A 14,573-nucleotide genomic window follows, 5' to 3' on the forward strand; every position below is an offset into this window, starting at 1 on the left:
ATGAGAAGGAAATGGCAACCCACTTCAGTATTCTTGCCTGGAAAATTCCATGGACAGAGGAGCCTGGCGGGCTACAGTCCATGTGGTTGCAAAGAGTCAGACACGACTGGGTGACTAACAAAACACTTAAATACATATTTGAAGATCCCACTGAAACATTCAGAGAGAAGAAAGACACTCTTAGATACTTTGGATCAAAGAGGAATTTAATAAGAAATACAAGCTATCTAGAGTAATGAAAAAGAAAATATTTACATCAAATTTTGGGGATTCAGTGAAGCTGTACTTGGAGGAAAGCAGCTTCATGTCTTCATTATTAAAGATGAAAAGTTATAGAACTTAGTACACATCTTAAAAAATTAGTAAACCCTACAAAATAAACCAAAATCAGTGAAAATCAGGAACCAAAAATTAATAAAGATAAAAACTCAAATGAATGCAAAGGAAATTTAAAGTGTAGACAGGATGTAAAAATCTAACTTTTTAAAAAGACAAAATAAACCCTTCATAAGCCTAAGATGGAAAAGAAAGGAGACAAAACAGCAGTCACATTATCAATCTGAAGGTTAAGAAAAGGTTACTTCATGTAACTCTATAGCAAACAACCAATCAATCAATCAATAAAAGCAAAGAAAATCCAGTGAATAGGATGATGTCCCAGCAAAACACAAATCACTAACACTGAACCAAAAAGTAGAAAACTCCAGCTGGTCAATTACTGTAGAAATAACTAAAAACTATGTAGAAACCTACCACTGAAAACAGTCCAAAGACCGAATGGTTTTACAGCTAAGTTTTATGTAACCTTTAAAGAAATTTCATCTTGTGACATTTTCAATGTTATTCACACTATTCTATACCATAGAAAAAGGTCAGTATTCCAATTATTTTTGCAAAACTGATGTATATTCAATACTGAAATATGATGAAGAGATTATAAAAAAGAAAAGTACAGACTACTATCACTAATGCAATGCAAACACTTTATGTAAAACAGCAAACAATGCATTAAGGTATCCAAAATAAAGCATTCTTTGGGAATGCTGTGGTGGTTCACACACAGGATGTTTGTTAACTCATGATGTCAAAAAACTGGAGGAAAAACACAGAGTAAGAGTGGCTGAAAAGGCATTCGATAAAATATTGCAGCTATTACTAATTAAAAAAATTAAGTAAAATAGGAAGAGAAAGAATTTAACATAAAATAAAGACCATCTATAAAAACCAATAATAAATCCAATGTTAAAACATCAAAACTGTTTCTACTGATATCAGTAACCATATAAGGATACTCACCATCACTATTTGTTTTATTTCTTTTTACAACTGTGTCAGAAGTTTTAGCAAATGAAAAGAAGGTGAGAAAATAATAATAAAAGTGGCAAGAACACTGGAAAAGAAGAGATAAAATAGTCTTCCTTTTTTGCTGCTAAGATAATATATCACAGGAAACCCAAGAATCTAGAGGGGAAAAAACCACTAGAAATAAATGACAGAATATGGCAAGATGGCCAAATAGAATACAGATATGCAAAAAGTGGAGCTTTCTTCTAGTAATTAAACTCTAGAAGTTGAAAACTGTATTAACAAATTTATATAATATTTAGAGATATATTTAACAAGAAATAGATGAATCTACATATGAAAAGTGTAAAATCTTACTAAAATAGATAAAATGAGATGAAAATGCAAACAGATTCTTGATTAGAAAGATTTAATATCAAACTGCCCCTAAATAACACCTGAATCTAATGCAATTACAATTGTTGCTGTTGTTATTGTTGTTAGTCGCTCAGTCGTGCCCGACTCTTTGCGACCCCATGGACTGTAGCCCTCCAGGCTCCTCTGTCCATGGGACTCTCCAGACAAGAATACTAGAGTGGGTTGCCATTCCCTCCTCCAGGGGATCTTTCAGACCCAGGGATCAAACCCGGGTTTCCTGCATTGCAGGCAGATTATAGTCTGGGCCACCAGGGAAGCTGGCAATTACAATTAGGTAGCTCAAATAAGACTTCTGTTTTTCTTTACCTTTTTAAAATGATCTCATAACTTTGGAAGAATAAATGCTGGTAACCTGCCTAGAAAATATGTGAAAAGAAAGAGTAGGGAGACTGATTCGCCCTAGCAGATATCAGAAAATGCTACTGTTGTTCAGTCACTAAGTTGTGTCTGACTATTTGAGACCCCATGGACTGCAGCACCCCAGGCTTCCCTGTCCTTCACTATCTCCTGGAATTTGCTCAAACTCATGTCCATTGAGTTGGTGATACCATTCAACCATCTCATCCTTTGTTGCCCCCTTCTCTTCCTGCCCTCCATCTTCCCTGGTATCAGGGTCTTTTAAAATGATTTGAGTCTTTGCAACAGGTAGCCAAAGTGTTGGAGCTTCAGCTTTAGCATCAGTCCTTCTGATGAACATTTAGGATTGATTTCCTTTAGGATTGACTGGTTTGATTTCCTTGGAATCCAAGGGATTCTCAAGAGTCTTCTCCAGCACCACAGTTTGGAAGCATCAGTTCTTTGGAACTTAGACTTCCTTATGATCCAATTCTCACATCCATACATGACCACTGGAAAAACCACAGCTTTGACTAGACAGACTTTTCTTAGCAAAATGATGTTTCTGCTTTTTAACATGCTCTCTAGGTTTCTCATAGCTTTCTTTCCAAGAAGCAGGTGTCTTTTAATTTCACAGTCACAGTTACCTTTCACAAGTGATTTTGGAGCCCAAGAAAATAAAATCTGTCACTGTTTCCACTTTTTCCCCTTCTATTTGCCATGAAGTGATGGGGACTGGATCCCATGATCTTAGTTTTGTGAATGTTGAATTTTAAGCCAGCTTTTCATTCTCCTCTTTTACTCTTATCAAGAGGCTCCTTAGTACCTCTTCACTTTCTGCCAATAGAGTGGTACCATCTACATATCTGAGGTTGTTATTTCTCCTGGCAATCTTGATTCAAGCTTGTGAGTTATCCTGCCCAGCATTCCTCATGATGTACTCCATATATAAGTTAAATAAGCAGGGTGACAATAAACAGCTTTGACATACTCCTTCCCAACTTTGAATCAGTCCTTTGTTTCATGTCTGGTTCTAATTGTTGCTTCTTGTCCTGCATACAGGTTTGTCAAGAGACAGGTATGGTGGTCTGCTATCACCATCTCTTTAAGAATTTTCCACAGTTTGTTATGATCCACACAGTCTAAGGCTTTAGAGTGGTCAATGAAGCAGAAGTAGATTTTTTTTGGAATTACCTTGCTTTTTCTATGATTCAGTGAATGTTGTCAATTTGATCTCTGTTTCCTCTGCCTTTTCTAAATCCAGCTTGTGCATCTGGAAATTCTCGGTTCACATACTATTGAAGCTGAGCTTAAAGGATTTTGAGAATTACCTTGATAGCATGTGAAATTAGTGCGATTGTACATTAGTTTGAACATTCTTTGGCCTTGCCTTTCTTTGGGATTGGAACGAAAACTGACCTTTTCCAGTCCTATGGCCACTGCTGAGTTGTCCAAATTTGCTGGCATATTGAGTGCAACAATTTAAAAGCAGCATCTTTTAGGATTTGAAATAGTTCAGCTGGAATGCCATCACTTCCACTGTTTTGTTTGTAGTAATGCTTCCTAAGGCCCACTTGACTTCACATTCCAGGATGTCTGGCTCTAGGTGAGTGACCACACCATCATGGTTGTCCGGGACATTAAGATTTTTTTTTATAGTTCTTCTGTGTATTCTCACCACCCCTTCTTAATCTCTTCTAATTCTGTTAGGTCCATACCATTCCTGTCCTTTATTGTGCCCATCTTTGCATGAAATGTTCCATTGGTATCTCCAGCTTTCTTGGAGATCCCTAGTCTTTCCCATTATATTGTTTTCCTCTATTTCTTTGCACTGTTCACTTAAGAAGACTTCCTTAATCTCTCTCTGCTCTCTCCAGAGAATACTTTGGAACTCTGCATTCAGTTGAATATATCTTTCCCTTTCCCCTTTGACTTTCGCATCTCTTCTTTTCTCAGCTATTTGTAAGGCCTCCTTAGATAACCACTTTGCCTTCCTGCACTTCTTTCTCTTGAGGATGGTATTGGTCATCTCTTCCTCTGTAATGTTATGAACCTTCCTCCATAGTTCTTCAGGCACTCTGTCTACCAGATCTAATCCCTTGAATCTGTTAGTCACATTGTATAATCATAAGAGCTCTGATGTAGGTCATACCTGAATGGTCTAGTGGTTCCCCCTATTTTCAATTTAAGCCTGAATTTTGCAATAAGAAGCTAATGATCTGAGCCACAGTCAGCTCCAGGTCTTGTTTTTGTTGAATGTACAGAGCTTTTCCACCTTCAGTTGCAAAGAATATAATCAATCTGTTTGCGGTATTCACCATCTGGTAATGCCCATGTAGAGTCATCTCTTGTGTTGTTGGAAGAGGGTGTTTACTGTGACCAGTGCATTCTCTTGGCAATACACTATTAGCCTTTACCCTGCTTCATTTTATATTCCAAGGCCCAATTTACCTGTTATTCTAGGTATCTCTTGACTTTCTGCTTTTGCATTCCAATCCCCTATTATCAAAAGGACATCTTTTTTGGGTGTTAGTTCTAGAAGGTCTTGTAGGTCTTCATAGAACTGGTCAACTTCAGCTTCTTTGGCATTAGTATTTGGGATTACTGTGATGCTGAATGGTCTGCCTTGGAAACAAACCAAGATCATTCTGTCATTTTTGAGAATGCACCTAAGTACTGCATTTTGGACTCTCTTGTTGACTATGAGCGCTATTTCATTTCTTCTAAGGGATTCTTGCCCACAGTAGTAGATATAATGACCATCTAAATTAAAGTCACCCATTCCCATCCATTTTAGTTCACTGATTCCTAAAATGTCGATGTTCACTCTTGCCATCTTCTGCTTAACCACATCCTATTTACTTTGCTTCATGGACCTAACATTCTTAATGGACCTAACAATATGGAATATTGTTCTTTACAATATCTGACTTTACTTTCATCACCAGACACATCCACAACTGAGCGTCATTTCCACTTTGGCCCAGCCTCTTCATTTTTTCTGGAACTATTTCTCTGCTCTTCCCCAGTAGTATACTGGACACTTACTGACCTGGGGGGCTCATCTTTCAGTGTCATATCTTTTTGCCTTTTCATACTGTTCATGGGATTCCCGAGGCAAGAATACTGCAGTTGTTTGCCATTCCCTTCTCCAGTGGACAACATTTTGTCAGAACATGCTACGAAGCTACTGTAATCAAATCAACACAATACTGGGACATGTAGAGATAAATAGAGGGTGGAAAAGAACAGACTCCAGGAACAGCCCCCCAAGCATATGCTTTCTCCATGAAAATTCCTGGAACTTCATCATTTAAAGGCAACCAGCTACAGGTAAGCCCTGACAACTTGGCCATTTGGTAGCAAAGCCTAACACTAACCTTCCGTGTTCCCAACCACCGATAGGATTGCTTCTTCCTTCTCGGGGGAGATAGAGGTCATGTACCTCCAGGTCTCTCAGTCACGTCTCATTACACAGCCACCTTCTCACCTACCCTCTCCTTAGGGTGAGGAGCTTCCCATCTTTTTCCTCGGTTTCTCTGTCTGCATCTCCCTTCCACTTACCCCAAGGCTGGCTGCTGCTCCTTCTTTATTCTGTGCTCTTTCTATTCCCTCTCTGCAACTAGCTCTCCATTCCCATAGCTCTGATTATCTTTAATGCTTAGGATTCCCAAATGATATTTTCAGTCTTTACCTGTCTCCAAAATCCTAGTCTGGCATCTATAATCATCCCTGACTATTTCCAGTTGAACATCTTATGTACTTATCTCTGCTGGAGACTGCACTGTCCTTCTAAGCATAAAACAGGGGATCTTCAACTCTTCCTCCTCTTTGATCTTTAATATCCAGTCAGTTTCAAAGTTCCATTCCACACGTCTTCTTGGATCCCCTCTGCCACTCTTTTAGTAACACCCATAACACCTAAGCTCATGGCAACCATCGAGTCAACTCACTCTCATCTTCCTCTACCAGCATGGTTCTTGTTCAGTCCCTACGTCGTGCCCAACTCTTTGTGACCCCATAGCTAGGCTTCCCTGTCCTTCACCATCTCCCAGAGTTTGCTCAGATTCATGTCCATTGAGTCCGTGATGCTATCTAACCATCTCATCCTCTGTCGCCCTCTTCTTCTTTTGCCTTCATTCTTTCCCAGCATCAGGGTCTTTTCCAATGAGTCAGCCATTTGCATCAGGTAGCCAAAGTACTGGAGCTTACACTTCAACATCAGCCCTTCCAATGAATATTCAGAGTTGATTTCCTTTAGGATTGACTGGTTTGATCTCCTTGATATCTAAGGGACTCTCAAGAGTCTTTTCTAGCAACATAGTTTGAAAACATCAATTCTTTGGTGCTCAGCCTTCTTTATGGTCCAACTCTCACATCTGTACATGACTACCAGTATAACCCCATTCTCAGGATGCCCATACTGTGCTCAGGAAGCTATGAGGGCCTGCAGCATCCCAAATCCTCCTGTTCAGCCCAAAGTCTTGAAAAACATCTCCTTGTTCCCTCTCTCCACCCAATACATCCTTTCTCTCATGTCTCATGAGAGAAAGGATTTATTTCTGTGGCACAAAAGTCAGGGTGGGCTCCTGGACCTGAGCAGTCCTAGACACCTGTGAATAAAAGCCACTGTGAGCATGGATGAATTGGGTGGTGGGTAGAAGACATTGGTTAACACAACTCTGAATGAAATATCACCTGCAAACATTATTCACAAACAGCAACCCACCCCAGTAAAATGATCACTCATGTTTAGAAAGGAAGGGAAGTGCTAACTATAAAAGCCATAAAGAGGTTTTTTGGTCCCAGTATATACTGAAATAGATTTAAAACAATTATGATGAAGGGAGTGGAAATGGCAAAAGCAAAGACCAAACTCAAGGTGGCAGGGATTTAGAAGTGAATGTGAAGTGGCTCAGTCGTGTCCGACTCTTTGCGACCCCATGGACTACCAGGCTCCTCCACCCAGGGGATTTTCCAGGCAAGGGTACTGGAGTGGGATGCCATTTCCTTCTCCAAGGGATGTTCCCAACCCAGGGATCGAATCCACGTCTCCTGCATTGCAGGCAAACGCTTAACCATCTGAGCCACCAGGGAAGCCACCTGGGTTTTAGAAGGCAGCTGCCAATTAGTTGAAAACCACCTTGGTTATTATCAAGAGGCCTGGAAGTGCACTTGAACTTGGGGGTGGGGGGGCACCATCTCCTGGGTAGCAGGATCTATCTCTAACAGATTTTACTCAGCCCCCGTCCCTCCTTAAGGCCTCCTATTGGACTGACCCATTGGCAAGAGCAGGGCTGACTTTGGATGGCCAGGGAGGGTGGCCTTCTTCCTTTCAGTCGCTTTCAAATCATTTTGCCTTCTTAAGTAATGGAGGGTGGAGAGTGGGAGAAGGCAGAGGAAAAGAAGACACTTAAAAAAAAAAAACCTCTCTGCCCCAGTTAAGATTTAAAGGAAGGCGACAGGCCACCCGGAATGAAGGTTCCAGCGTACAGAGGCCAACTTACCTCTACTTTTTCTACTACTTGCTTCCCAAAGGAGCAAACTTTGGTGGAACAGGTGACTGTCATATTTTCAGAACTCTCATACTGACTGGTTACGCCGTAAAAAGCCCCGGCATCGTCTTGAATATTGCAGTTTAAATCAGCCTGTAGGAAATGAAATGGAGGTGGGGGTTACTGTCTTATCACAGGAGTCAAGGCAACAAGCAGGAACTATCAGGCGAAGACTTCACCTTGCTGGATGGAGGGCCGTGGAGGGCTGGGATGGCTCAGTGAGGTGGTGAGTTCATGCTCAGCTAGAAACAAGGGCTATGGCTCATCGACTGTGTTCTGAAGAGAATGCTAGCTTGGGTAGTCTTCCCTTGAAATACTGACAAGCTGCATGTATCTATTTCATTTTTACTTTCTTGCATTCAGTATTTAATCTATTTACTGGTTCATTTTTGTCTTCACTGGGTCTTCGTTGCAGTGACTTCTCTTGTTGTTTGGCGCCCCGTGGCATGTGGAATCTTCATGGGCCAAGAAGGAACCATTTCTCCTGCATTGGCAGGTTGATTCCTAACCACTGGACCACCAGGGAAGTCCTGCATTTAGTATAGAATACTAAATATCCTTGTAATAAAAGACCCATGAGGTCTCTGAAATATGTACAGAAAGCAGTATGTGAACTGGATTCATATTCACTAATCTGTAGATATATTTAAAAGAATAGGAGAATCTGTAGTTGACTGGTGATTTGTTATATATGTAAAAACAGAAACTTCATTACTAATTATGTACCCAGAGGGGAAATGGTTCCTATTAAAGACTGACTTAGAAAGATGCAAAATAGTTAATACAAGGCCCCACTCATTTAACATATTCTTACGGCTATTTGCCATGTGAGATTCATGCTAGATACAAGACTACAAGCCAACATGAGAGAAATGTACAGAAAATAGCTCTAATTTAAATAGAAGGTAACTACCATGTCAAAGGCACTCAGAGTTCAGACCATGGAAGCATTATTTTCAATGAAAGGTATTTACTTTCAGATGGTTAAGATTTGAACAGGCAGAGAAGGGCTGAGGGAGTATTGTGCATGGAGCAGCTTGGAGTGCTTCATTTTAGCTACATTGCAAGGATGAAGGAGATGGGGAGGAAGGAGTTTGGAAATGCAGCAAGGTCCTGGGTCGGGGAGGGCTTAATGAGGGGTGTGAATTGTATGCTGTAGGAACTGAGGACCCCTTGAAAGTGTCACCACCAGGCAATGAGGTGATGAGAGATGTGCTTCAAGAAGAGGTGTCTCAGCGTGGTATAAAGTCCCTGCAGAGGGAAGCTGGGAGGCTGCTGCAGCGGCTCCATCACTGAGGGCAGGCCTCCTTCCCTCGAGCATCCACTGACCCTTTCCTGCACTCTGGACATGGGTGTGGAGCTGGGGATCAACGAGTGAGCAAGACAGTCCCTGCGGTCATGAAGCTGACAATTTAGGAGGGAGGACACTGCAACAGAAATAAGCGCTCCTGGGATGGACACAGAGACATGAGAATAAAGAGTGGGGAGGGAGCCCTTGCGGTCAGGGAAGCTTCAGATGATGATGCAGCTCAGATCCAAAGAGAGAAGAGCTGGCCTGGGCAGGCGGAGCATGCTATAAGAGAGTGTGCACAAGGGCGAATGGCCAGAAACACGGCTAGAACACAGACAGCAAGGATAGCGCGGGCCTGGAGAGGCAGGGGCGGGAGGGGGCTGGGGTCTTCCACAGGACAGGGGCAGCGAGAGCTTAGGATCAGATCTGCAGCCCAGAAAGGCACCCCTGATCACAACTTGGAGACACTAGAAGAGAGTGAACGCAGAGATGCAGCAGGAAGCAGGGTCAAATGAAGCACCTGGGCTGCAGAGAGAGAGCGCAGTGAATCTGACATAAAATGAGACTACCTCTCGTGAGGCCCAGCACATTCCGACTCACTGATTGTTAATACCTTGATAGGCACTAACCACCGTAAAGACCTGAGTCATCCTACATGTATTTTTAATAAGGATCTGCATTTCAACTTCCTTCTTAAATTGAGTATCAGGAAAATGTCCATTTCCTCAGGCAAAACTTGGGATATTCTGGCTTCAAATAAAAAGGACCATACACTTTATATTCCCTTTTCTTACATGCCAAGAAAGTCAAAGCTACATTAAGTGCTCTACTATAGTAATTAACTTATCCTGGGTAGTTCTAACAGCTACTAACAACCAGTGTCCAACTCCTGTGACTGGATCTCTGCTTTTACTTGCACTGATACTTGTCCAGTTTTATGTTATCCATAAATTTATGTGCCCTCACATTTTGTTTTTTTTGAAATTTTATGGGGCATAAAGTGCAAATAATTAAAAATGCCTAGGTGTGCCTTTTTCTCACATGCAAAGGTGAGAAATGGAGCGTTTGGCTCAATGAAACAGCAGTCCAGTGGGAAACTAGAGGTCTCATCCTGAGAACTGTATCTGAGCTTCTCAAAGCTGGAGAGAGCCCTGGGACTACCAGGGCTCCAGCCTTCAGGGGAGAAAGGTCCCAGCATATCCCAGGCACACAGGCGCTCTGACCCTAGGCTGTCATCCAGCCTTCTCAGGCAGGTGTCACCTGCCGTGAACCAACAGCGAGTCTTCGAGAACTTCGAGCTGGTCCTGCCATCAGCTGAGAACACACACAGCTCGGAGGAACAGCTCAGGTGCTTTGCGGCAGTGGGATGACCAGTGATGTTTTTTGTGGGACTGATGCTCTTACTATTATGATGTAGCTTATACGAACAAATTTTAGCTTGAAAAAAAAAAAGCACACACAGCAACAACAAAGGTAAAACTATATATGTGATAAGTAAATTAAAAAAAATCAAACTGTAAAAAGGAGGTAAATTTTATTTCTACCCTGTGCTTACCACTCTCCCTAGGTGATGAGTGTTATCAGTTTTTCAAGTATCCTCTTAGAGATATTTAGCATTTACATATTTAAGCATACACATTCCCTCTTATCCGCACAAACCATAGCATTCTTCTAAGCCTGGCTTTAAATCAATCAATCAATAACTACTTTTTAGAACTCGTATAGTAGTGATATAGGGCTTCCTTGGTAGAATCCACCTGCAATACAGGAGACATGGGTTTGATCCCTGGGTTGGGAAGATCCCCTGAAATAGGAAATGGCAACCCAGGCCAGTATTCTTGCCTGGAAAATTCCCTGGACAGAGGAGCCTGGCAGGCTATACAGTCCCTGGGGCCCCAAAGCACGAGTGAGCACACACATCGACATACACTGATATAGCGTATCAGTTTTAAAAAAAAAAAAAAAGCCCTTTGAGAAATTGAACAGCCACACTTTCAGTGGCTGCATACTACTCCATTATACAGATGCACCATAATTTAACATATCCTCTATTAATGGACATTTCGGATGCTTCCCAACAACCATGCAGTCACAGGCGGAGCAGGAAAGGTACATTAGAAATTATTTTGCCTTTTTTTTAATTTAATCTTTTTTCCACTTCTTATTTTTGGCTGTGCTGGGTCTTTGTTGCTGCATGGGCTTTTCTCTAGTTTCGGCAAGCAGAGGCTACTCACTAATTGCAGTTTGTGGGCGTCTCATTGTGGTGGCTTCTCTTGTTTCAGAGCATAGGCTCTAGGGTGCTTGGGCTTCAGAAGTTGCGGCTCCCAAGCTCTAGACCACAGGCTCAATAGTTGTGGCACACAGGCTCAGCTGCTATCCAGCATGTGGGGTCTTCCCGGACCAGGGATCAAACCCATGTCTCCTGCATTGGCAGGCAGATTCTTTACCACTGAGTCACCAGGGAAGCCCTACTTTGACTTTTGTTTTCAATTTAAAAAATTCCCAGCTTTGAAAATGAGAATTAATTGACCATAAATACACTGTTAACTAATACTGCAATTTAAATTCATTATTTTGATGTAATCAAGTTGTTGTGACGGACTGATTAATAATCAAAAGCAGTCTGGTGTTTGTGGTGTAATGGGCGGAGTGTGGGAAGGAGCTGGGGAAATTAGCAATGGGCAAGGGAGTCAACAGGAGAGCACACGGAACTATCAACCTCAACTTGCATCCGTGATTTAACCAGGAGGGAGGTTTCTTAAGAATTGCACCTCAACTCCCTACGTACACTGTTTTCTTTTTTTTTTTTTCAGTGTTCCATTTTTCACTTTATTCACTTCAGTGGCATTATCTTTTTATACAATTGCTAAGGGTTACTTTCCATTCACAGGTATTACAAAACCTTGGCTATATTCCCTGTGTTGGACAGTACCTCCTTGCGCCTAACTTACACCCAGTAGTGGGTACCTCCCATTCCTCTTCCTCTATACTGCCCCTCCCCTCAACTGGTTACCACTAGTTTGTTCTATGAGTTTGCTTCCTTTCTGTTATACTCACTAGTTTGTTCTATTTTTTAGATTTCACATATAATTGATATCATACAGTATTTATCTTTTTCTGTCTGACTTATTTCATTTGGTATACTGCAGTGGGCTTTACTTTCGACAAGTGAAAGATTTACAATGTAAACAAACTAGGACTCTTAAAATCTAAAGCAAGCATAGAAATACACACACAAAATAATTCAACCATACACACAATTTCAAAATGTTACCCAAGCTTAGACTGGCATTCGCCATAAATTGATATTAGCAAAACTGCTGAAAATTTTCAGCTTTTTTGTTTCCATCTCTACAAGTTCCCACACTTTAGTAATGCTGGTGCTGTAGCCACAACACACCTAGCATATTTGACAACTAAGAGTGGGTTGTTTTTAAGATGTGTTTCATTTAACAACATTATCAAAATTATTTTAGTAATAATCAGCGCTGTTTCACTGTTTTTAACTTTAAACACAAAAACTCTGTGGTAACAAAGAATGACGGAATTGAAGTAACTCTAGTTCTACTTTTTCGCCTTCATAATTACTGTGCTCATTTCCAAATCATGGAAGCAGCAGCGCTGTGTGGACTGCAGCTCCAAAGATTCCAAACTTTTAGAACTTACTCTAGAAATGAATATAAGAGTGAGTCTTTAATAACATGTGCTATTGAAGAATAAGTAATAAAATGGATAAGCAACGTAAGTGTGTTAGTTTGAAGCAAAAATATATCTATGTGTGTGTGTATATATACATATATGAAATAAAAACAAGACTAATTTTACCAATTGTTTAAGACTTAGGCTAACAAAGAACTTTTTTATTAGGAACACTTCATTGATAGCATTGTTTAGAACCATAGGCAGAGGGTGATAATAAAAATAACAGCTGTTTTCAGATGGTTCTGCCATATAAACTTCTCTACAACGAAACTCCTTAATGCCTACATCTGGGGCAGATAATTCCCACCCTCTCACCTTTGGTTCACCACTGTACCTTAGAATTCTCAAATTTAATTTAATTAGTTTTAACTGGGAATGGATGACCTGAAGGTATAATGAAAGTATCAAAAATGAAAGTATTCAAGAATTCACATTATGAAACTCTGTCGTCAGAAGCAATCTCAACAAACTACGATTTTAAAGTTGTCAGGGTTAACTTTTTTACTTGAAGTTAGAGTAGAACATACATTCAGAAGTGTACAAATCACAAGTTTACAGATTGATTAATTTTTATAAAGTGAACACACCCATGTAACCAAGCGCCCAGGTAAGGAAATAGAAAGGAAATCCCCTCATCCACCCTCCATTCCAGTGAACATCAAACACTGCTCCCTTCCAGTGTACCTCAAACCCCCCGTGTCACAAGAGTAACGTTCCTTTAGTCTCGTCTGGTTTTTTGAGTATTACATGAAAGGAGTCGCATACTGTTGATTCCTCTTAGCTTCATTTGTGCAGCATTGCAGGGTGACAGTCATCTATGCTGTGGTGTGCGGTTCATCCTTTTTGTCACTAGAGTACTCTGCTAAACGGAAAATACCACCATCTATCCCTTCTACGGATGGATGTTTACAATGCTTTCAAACTGAACCTATTATGAAGAGCGCTACTCTGAATACTTGGGATACGCTTTTCATGAACACATGTATGCACTCCTGTTAGGTGTCCCTAGGAGCAGAATTGCTGGTTATGAGATATACGTGCATTTTCAGCTTTCATTTAGGTAAGAGGAACAGATGGTTTTTCTGGGAGCCTGATGTCCTCTGCTAGCGATCAGAAGATGTTTTGTGCAGTTTGCTCAGCGTTCAAATGTTCTTTCGATGAATTTGTAGGGGAGAAAGTGGTCTCCCCGTCCTACTCCTCCGCCATCTTAGCTCCTCCTCCTTGGAACAGATGGTTTTTGAATTATCTTGTTTTTTTAAAAAAACAGCTTGAGAAAACTTTATAATTATTAGCATATATTTAACAGGTTGCATTTTAAAAGACTTCTCAACTAACAGTAAATAAGCAATCTGTTATTACCACTGCTTCTCAATTACTTTTGAACATGGAAAATAATTACACAGTCATCCAACCATATCACAGCTGTTCTTTGGGAATTTTCTAGGAGGTATTGATGGGAAAGATAATTATCTGTTAGCTGATAATATTACAATTATCCCAGAAAGAAATGTGGTCACTGAACTCCCGCAGAGCAAAGGTAATATCAAAGAAAGAATGCTAGCATTAAATCAACAACTGGGGAGGTGAACTCTAATGAGTCTAGGATTCGTGCTGAGTTCATTATCCCCCTCTCCACTCCTTTTTCTCAACTGAAAACTCAAGACAAACCTATTCCACATAGTTTTGAAGGCAAGAAAATGAGAGGAAAAAAAAAAAGTGCCGTTTCCAGCCATACAAACTATTTTTGTCAAATCAGCTCTTATCTGAAATCAGGATATTTTCTAAAAGCAAATAAATACAAAAGTCCAAGAAACAACTAAAACCAGCAAACTTACCTTCCCAACAAATTCCAAATTCAAACCATATCCTGTCCTCAGGAGATGAGACAGCTGTTGGGGCACAGGGCAGGCTGTCCCAAAAATGTGCCCCAGTGGCATTTTGATTATTTTGGATTAAAGTTACTTAAG

The 14,573-nt window shown here is 40.7% G+C and overlaps 1 protein-coding gene across 9 annotated transcripts in view; it reads right to left on the minus strand.

Moving 5' to 3' along the window:
- TEAD1 (TEA domain transcription factor 1) overlaps positions 1-14,573 on the minus strand; it is a 381,458-nt gene that overhangs the window by 14,661 nt on the left and 352,224 nt on the right. For all 9 annotated transcript variants that reach the window (XM_043481323.1, XM_043481325.1, XM_043481326.1 and 6 more), the window contains one exon: positions 7,566-7,706. In XM_043481323.1, the coding sequence (XP_043337258.1) occupies positions 7,566-7,706 (141 nt within the window). The remainder of the gene's footprint in view (positions 1-7,565; positions 7,707-14,573) is intronic.

The sequence above is a fragment of the Cervus canadensis genome, chromosome 11 (genome assembly GCF_019320065.1).
Source record: "Cervus canadensis isolate Bull #8, Minnesota chromosome 11, ASM1932006v1, whole genome shotgun sequence".
NCBI lineage: Eukaryota > Metazoa > Chordata > Mammalia > Artiodactyla > Cervidae > Cervus > Cervus canadensis.